The sequence below is a fragment of the Gorilla gorilla genome, chromosome 4, assembly GCF_029281585.2.
Source record: "Gorilla gorilla gorilla isolate KB3781 chromosome 4, NHGRI_mGorGor1-v2.1_pri, whole genome shotgun sequence".
NCBI lineage: Eukaryota > Metazoa > Chordata > Mammalia > Primates > Hominidae > Gorilla > Gorilla gorilla.
This window is the reverse complement of record NC_073228.2, coordinates 28,299,848-28,308,236: the sequence shown is the minus strand read 5'-3', so window position 1 is coordinate 28,308,236 and position 8,389 is coordinate 28,299,848. Positions and strand designations below refer to the sequence as shown.

Genomic DNA, 8,389 nt, shown 5'->3' with positions numbered 1-8,389 from the left:
TTTTGTCAACCACTTTAATAGATGTCCATAGGTAGTTCATATGAATGCTTAAATTACAAAATTAGCTGCCATGGTCCAAACGTATGGGACTTTAGGAAAGCTTTTCTTACTCAAAAGATAACTAAGACTATCAACTTTGATTTCTAAAATGTAATTTAAAGGTTTGTAAAACAAGGCTACTACTATAATTATATAATATTAAAGTAATTAAGTTTTGTTATTGTTATTTTAATAACTTAACTTCATGAACTGTTAAAATATTACATTTGCATCTCTCAGTTTACATATTTCTGTATTAACTTGGAGAAAAACCCATGTGAAAAGTTTCCATGCAGTTACAAAGGCAGCAGCACATGCTGTTTTCACAGCAACTTGTTATTGCCTCAGAACAGGCCTGCACTAAAGCATCAACAAAAAATACCCACCACCCCACTCCCACCAGAAAACCCAACCCTTACCCATCCCCGGCAAAAATTACCTGGTACAAGCAATGACCTAAAAATGCTTTCTTGGTAAGAAGCATTTATAAAATGCAGAGATCTGAACAAGCTAAGTGCTCGTGCAGATACATGGGCCTCTCCTCCAAGAGTTGCTTCCGCAAGAGGCGGAAAGAACTCTCAATAGTTTAGGAAAGCTCATTTTCAAAAGTATACTTACACATATTCATGGCCATTTCTTTGAAAGAACATACCCAGCCTCAACTATGGAAAAGATAAAAGCAGAGGGAGAAGCAACGGCACACAGCCATAATATAGAGAACAGAGCTTCTCCATGAACATCCACCAGGCTGCAGCAACCAAGAAGGAAAAAACATTTGTGATTTCACATAGACCAATGATCTTACCTAGGTGAAGCATTAATTTTTCATGCATTTGTTACTCAAGAAAATAAACATACAACCACTTAAAATACAGCATTCACGTTGTCACTGGTTCGTGGTATCAGGTAAGGAAAAAATGATGCTCCTGTCCCTAGAATTTTCCATGTACATGTCAGTATCCTAATGCCTACAGACTTCCTATTAATTTTGTTATCAGCATCTCTCACCTAAAAACATATACTACATTATGTTCTGGGTCCCTGAAATTTCATTACTACATACAGTCTTCTAATTTTTACTTTTTCTCAAGTTTAATGTAGACATACAAGAAAACATCAAGCAATGTTTATTGTGCAATTCCAATCATTATTTGCAGAATCTTGGTTTAGAGTCAGTCTTTATAGCCATTTCAACTGCTTGGTTTAAACAAAGAGCAACAATCTGGTTATCTACCTATAAATTTCATGGTATTTCTTCAAACACTGAAGTACTAAAAGCACTGATGATTTGTATTATAATTTTTAAAATATTTAAAACCTACACAGATTTCATATATCATTCCTTTTATAAAATAATCAAAATAATTTGATTATCTGGAAAAAAAATTCTTGAAACAGAGCCCTTTCCAGGTATCTTCAATCTCTGTAAAACCCCAAACCCCAAACAGAGTAGATGATGAAACAAGGATTTCTCAGTTGCCCAAGACTGTCTGAAATTTAAGGTTGAGAAATGGACTGGCGTTTTTCATGTTTCCTGTGAATTCAGAGCTTACAGGTGGCATCAGAACTCAAATCTCTGGGATGGCTTTACATGGCTTTCACTTTGATTTGTTTCATTTTCATTTGCTTCTTTTCCAACTTCTTTTGCTCACGCCTCAATGCAGCCTCCTAGAGAAAGAAGGGGTAATAAATAGAGAAAGGGAGTGGGGACAAGAGAATTCAAATTAAGCTTGAAACATATGTTAAAAAAAAATCCAAATTAGAATACTGCCTATAGTATTATTCAAAAACTTAGGCTTGCACCATAACATTCTAGAAGATAGTTATAAAAATAATTGCCAATATCTACATTAGTGAATGAAAATTAAATCAACTTCAAATGAAGCAAAGGTAAACTAAAATCTCAGTTTTGAAAGAAACTACTATAATTAACCAGCCTTTGTTATTCTGGTTTGATTTTTTTCTGTACCCAGGGAACACTTAGCCTGATGTTCACCATACCATTCATGATGGGATTATATCATAAATGTATAACTGCCAGAAGATACATTCTACTTCAGTTCAATAAATTTTAAGAATCTTGTTCCATCAGGTTATTCATTGCAAATTTCTTATTAGCACAGACACCATACCTGCACATAATACTTAAATTCATAATGCTCTATTTGAGACATCATATTTATCAAATGTGATAAAGATTATCAAATTTATCATATTTTTATTTAGGAATTAGGAAGTTACATAGAAGAGTAAGAAGGTTCAGGTTATTATTACGTGGACTGATAGAAGCCTTAGAGGTCAAGTCAAAGTATGACTTCACTGTTGGCCACTAGTGGTCACACCTGATTAAAGTTTATTTCAGCTACAATCTCAAACTTCTTATTTTTAGGGTACTGGGGTAAAAATGTGCTCAGAAATATACTCAACTGGTACAGGATGGAGAAAATAGGGAAGAAAAGAAGAAGCGCAAAGCACATATAGTTCTTCATAGTGCAACAAATTAGGTTTCAAAGGGTGATTTGTAAATTCCTGGTTTGGGAACTATTGACTGTCTTAGGTTTTTTTCTTTATTTTTTTTTGAGATAGGGTCTTGCTGTGTCACCCAGGCTGGAGTGCAGTGGCACAATCTCGGGTCATTGTAGCCTCTGCCTTCCGGGTTCAAGCCATTCTCCTGCCTTACCCTCCCGAGTAGCTGGGATTATAGGCACGTGCCACCACACCCAGCTGATTTTTGTATTTTTAGCAGAGACGGGGTTTTACCATGTTGGCCAGGCTGGTCTCAAACTCCTGACCTCAGGCAATTTACCCACTATGGCCTCCCAACGTGCTGGGATTACAGGCGTGAGCCAATGTGCCTGGCCAGGTTTTTTTTTTTTTTTTTTTTTGAGACAGAATTCTTGCTCTGTTGCTGGGATGACTCTCCTGCCTCAGCCCCCGGAGTAGGTGGGATTACAGGTGTGTGCCACCATGCCCAGCTAATTTTTGTATTCTTAGTAGAGATGGGGTTTCACCATATTGGCCAGGCTGGTGTTGAACTCCTGACCTCAAGTGATCTACCTGCCTCGGCCTCCCAAAGTGTTAGGATTATAGGCATGAGCCACCGTGCCCGGCCTATCTTAGGTTTCTTTTCAATTTTTTTTTGAGGTGGAGTTTTGCTCTTGTTCCCCAGGCTGGAGTGCAATGGCGCAATCCCAACTCACTGCAACCTCTGCCTCCCAGGTTCGATCCCAATGTCCTCTTCCCATTGTCGCAACCCCTACCTTCACCACATTCACTCTTTTCCCAGCACTACCTATCCCTATCTCCCATATTACATATTACATATTATTACATATTATTACATATTACATATTACACACATGTGTAAAACTAATGATACACAGAATACAATATCATGTATAAGAAATATTGGCCGGGCGCAGTGGCTGAGGCTGGTGGGCCACCTGAGAGGACAGGAGTTCGAGACCAGCCTGGCTAATGTGGTGAAACCTCGCCTACACTTTGGGAGGCTGAGGTGGGTGGATTACTTGAGAGATCAGGAGTTCAAGATCAGCCTGGCCAATGTGGTGAAACCTCATCTCTACTAAAAATACAAAAATTAGCCAGGTGTGGTGGCGGGCACCTGTAATCCCAGCTACTTGGGAGGCTGCGGCACGAGAATCACTTGAACCTGGGAGGCGGAGGTTGCAGTGAGCCAAGATTGTGCCACTGCATTCCAGCCTGGGCGATAGAGTGAATTTGTCTCAAAGAAAAAAAAAAAAAGATAAATATATTTATGCTAGCACATTTAAGAGATATTTATGTTAAGTCAATACACATGAAAAATGTTCAACTTCAATAATAATTCAAAAAATAGCTGGGCGTAGTGGCTCACGCCTGTAATCCCAGCACTTTGAGGGGCCGAGGTGGGTGGATCACCTGAGGTCAGGAGTTCAAGACCAGCCTGACCAACATGGTGAAACCCCATTTCTACTAAAAAATACAAAAATTAGCCGGGCATGGAGGCAGGCGCCTGTAATCCCAGCTGAGGCAGGAGAATCGCTTGAACCCAGGAGGCAGAGGTTGCAGTAAGCTGAGATCACGCCATTGCACTCTGCCTGGGCAACACAGCAAGAGTATGTCTCAAAACAAAACAAAACAAAACAAAACAAGTGGGATACCATTTCCCCACTACCAGAATAAGGAAGAAAAAAAAAAAAAAAAGACCTGGCACGGTGGCTCACGCCTGTAATCCCAGCACTTTGGGAGGCTGAGGCAGGCGGATCACGAGGTCAAGAGATTGAAACTATCCTGATCAACATGGTGAAACCCCATCTCTATTAAAAATACAAAACTTAGCTGAGCATGGTGGCATGTGCCTGTAGTCCTAGCTACTAGGGAGGCTGAGGCAGAAGAATCGCTTGAACCCGGGAGGTGGAGGCTGCAGCGAGCTGAGATCGCGCCACTGCACTCCAGCCTGGTGAAAGAGCGAGACTCTGTCTCAAAAAAAAAAAATTAATAACTAGTTTTTAAAAAGATGTGAGTGAAGAGGAGCTCTCTGGCTGGGCACAGTGGCTCACACCTGTATTCCCATCATATTGGGAGGCCGAAGTGGGAGGATGGCTTGAGCCCAGGAGTTCGAAGCTGCAGCGAGCTACGATTTTGCCACTGTACTCTAGCCTGGGCAACAGAGCGAGACCCTGTCTCAAAAATAAAAATAAAAGAAAAAAAGGAGCTTTCATATCATATACTGGTAGAGGGGGTTGGGTGGGTTGTTCTATTGAGTTCACCAGATCTTTTTACAAGGTGCCCAGACCAGATACTATGAAGTGGTAGTTCAAAAAAATTAAATGATTTACATCTACAAGAAGCTTACAATCTGACTCAGGTTAAGTTTCAGGCCCCCTCTTCCTTTAACTCATTATAGTTTCAAACCTTAGAAAGAAATGTAGAACTTCCTTTTATAGAAAAATGAAAGGCATTACCTATTAATGATTCCTATGTAGATTCTTCACATGTACATAAAAAGCCATTATTTATTTATAAAGAAGACTGCATAAACACAGAGCTACATTTTCAGGGGAAAAATACCTATCACTAAACCAAGTCAAATAAAACAAAAAAATGATAAAAGGGGTAAGATGATGATGACAGGCCTGCAGTATCCTGGGCAGTTCACTCAACAGCATTAATGACACTGCTGTCAAATGCAGGCCCGCACAGCAGCTCACATTTTCTTGGACACGTGACCCCTTTGCTCCTAAGAATATTCTTCAATTATCTCAAGATTATTCTTACTAAAATTCACATCTTTCAGAACTTTGTCCTCTCCCTCTTTTTTTTTTTGAGACAGGGTCTCCCTCTGTCACCCAGGCTGGAGTGCAGTGGCTCGATCCCTGCTCACTGCAACCTCTGCCTCTCAGGTTCAAGCAATTCTCCTGCCTCAGCCTCCTGAGTAGCTGGGATTACAAGCACACGCCACCACGCCCAGCTGATTTTTTTTGTTTGTTTTTAGTAGACACGGGGTTTCAGCATGTTGGTCGGGCTGGTCTTGAACTCCTGACCTTGCGATCCTCCCGCCTCAGCCTCCCAAAGTGCTGGGATTACAGGCGTGAGCCACCACGCCCGGCCTGTCCTCTCCCTCTTTTTTTTTGGCTGCCTAGGCTAGAGTGCAGTGGTGTGATCATAGCTCACTGCAGCCTCAATCTCCCAGGTTCAAGTAATCCTTCCACCTCAGTCTCCCAAGTAGTTGGGACTACAGGCGTGCACCACTATGCACAGCTAATTTTTTTTTTTTTTTTACTAGTAGAGACAAGGGCTCATGATGTTGCCCAGGCTTGTTTTGAACTCCTGGGCTCAAGCAATCTGCTTGCCTTAGCCTCCCAAAGTGCTGGGATTACAAGCGTGAGCCACTGCACCTGGCCTTTGTTCTCTTTCTTGACCAGCATTTACAAGGTCTAAAATTTTAGAGCTGAGTGGCGCACACCTGTAGTCCCATCTACTTGGGAGGCTGAGGCAGGAGAATGGCTTGAACCCGGGAGGCAGAGACTGCACTAAGCCAATATTGCGCCAGTGCACTCCAGCCTGGGTGACAGAGCGAGACTCCATCTCAAAAAAAAAAAAAAAAAAAAAAAATTTAGAGCTGGACTATGGCATCTTATTTCAGAAACACATCAGATCATACCGAGCTTTCAAATACAACATACTACACCCAAAAAGCTTTTGAGTTTGAGATTCTAGTTAGGTAAAAAACAGAAAACAAAAATACAAACAAAAATATTGGAAATCTCTAATTCTATAATCAGATTTTAAATTTTACATAACAAGTTTATTTAGATAATAGGGCGCATGTGCTGCCTTCTATTACAATTTCTAACTTCTTTCTACCAAAGTGTTTGGCTTGAAAACTGATAATGGAATTTTCAAAACGAAATTGTGCTGGGGGAACAGGATAATACTGATAATTTTTCACTTTCACAGACTCAGTGTGGCACGGCTTGAACAGGAAGGATTATTTATTCTTCTTTATAGTGTTATCAATTGACACAATGTCCCAAATGTTGAGAAAATGCTAAACTTTTAGCCTACAAAGATTACCTTAACAACCAACAGAACACAAGCAGTCATCCTTACAAATCGTAGTTTTACCCCAGTGATAAGACAAGTTTGTCTAACCTCCAGCCTGCGTTGTTTCTCAGGATCTTCCTCATTCATGATTCGCTCCTTCTCTGCTCTTTTTTTCTCCTCCCGCCGAGACTGTGCTGCTTCCTGTCTTTGCACATGTGTCAGTTTCAAGAAGTTCTCTTCTACTCGGGCACGGTTCTTATCTGCTTTTTGTTTGCCCTTCCCCAAGAAACAAAGTATTTCATAAGAAATCCACTTCTAGTCAACAGCAACAAAATCCCGTTTAGCATTCTTTCATAAAACTACTCCCATTTGGCACTTCTAAATCAACTAGCAAAAATTCAGTCACTGAAATCATTGATAGCTGCCCTCCCCCTTGAGAAGAAACAAAAAAAGGTGCCAATTTATATAATACAGGCATTGGGTCTTACTTCTCTGTTGAGTCGGAACTTTTTGGCTTTATCAATAGAATAAATCACCATGTTCATCAGGGGTAGCAGTGCCTCCATATCCTTTGGGTAAGTGTTACCTGAGCCAGGCACTGGAAAACAAAGCCATTTTTCCTACTGAGTTAATGGTAGCATTAATATTTCCAGGTCACCCAACTCTTTTTTTTTTTTTAATCTTAACAGACTCATTTCTCTAAGTTTGTTAGGCAGTTAAAATGCAGCAGAAAATATACATTAAAATATATAATAGGTAATTTCTTCTTGAAGAAATCTGGAAATCAGTAAGCAAGCATAGGCTTATAGTTTTGACATAGTTTTAAAGTTATCATTTAGGAGGAAACAATACTCTCCTTAAGGTCATCTCAGAGAAGACTAAGAACCCAGAATACTTACCATTAAATGTAAACAACAGTGTCCTCTTAGTGTCAGGTAGCTTTAAAGGCTGACCTTCCCTGTCATAAAAGAAAAGGCAATTAAGAAGGAATACAAGAAAGATGTTTTCCATGTACACAAGTCACCCAATACACTTAGATGAACAGATACCTGCACGTAATCAGCACAGTATTTGGCTTGGCATACCCAAGTCAAATATAATGTAGGAGCTTTACAGGTCATCTGGTCCACTCGTCTATCTGATGGATGCATTCTCAAGTGATCTTTATCCTATATTTGAACACCTCCAGTGATGTTCCCTCCAGGCAAGGGTATATTCCATCTCACCTGGGCAGCCAGAAATGAGCCTATATTTAAGTATGAGGCCCATATTTTAGATACATTTTTGCTTAGTTTGATGGATTTTTATGTTTTATTTCCAACTCCTATTCTATCTTCCTATAACAAGGCATCTTATCTTATTTTTGAGTTAGGCTCAGAATAAATTTAGGGATAATCTACTATAGCATATATAATTTAGTTCTGTCATTGAAGATTCCTTTGTAATCTCTGCCTATATGAATCCTTTGACTATCAATTGCCCTCCATCTCATATTTAAAAGGCATGATGAATGTTACAATGTGAAACACTGTCCTCAGTGCCACTGAGTTGAGCAAGACAAGGATGATGCAGCACTATCTAGAGGCATAAGGACCTGAGTAATCTTAGTACACAACTAAAATCCAGATTGGCTTGAATTGTGCTCAACTCCACAGCCTATCAGAGGGTAGTCTTTAACTAAAAATTTAGTCAGAACCAGTTTCAAACCGAGCATTAAGGTAAATAAATACACTCTCCTGAGACAGGCTGTGAATTCAAAGAACAAATCCAAGTCCTGAATATGTACTCCTGAACAGTATTACTA

The 8,389-nt window shown here is 39.9% G+C and overlaps 1 protein-coding gene across 1 annotated transcript in view; it reads right to left on the bottom strand.

Moving 5' to 3' along the window:
• The window catches only part of CCDC47 (coiled-coil domain containing 47), a 29,584-nt gene continuing 21,195 nt past the window's right edge, over positions 1–8,389 (bottom strand). The window contains exons 10-13 of the mRNA XM_004041175.5: positions 7,485–7,543; positions 7,074–7,183; positions 6,694–6,861; positions 1–1,707 (exon numbers count right to left, since the gene is read on the bottom strand). Coding sequence (XP_004041223.1) covers positions 1,627–1,707; positions 6,694–6,861; positions 7,074–7,183; positions 7,485–7,543 — 418 coding nt within the window. The 3' untranslated portion in view covers positions 1–1,626. The remainder of the gene's footprint in view (positions 1,708–6,693; positions 6,862–7,073; positions 7,184–7,484; positions 7,544–8,389) is intronic.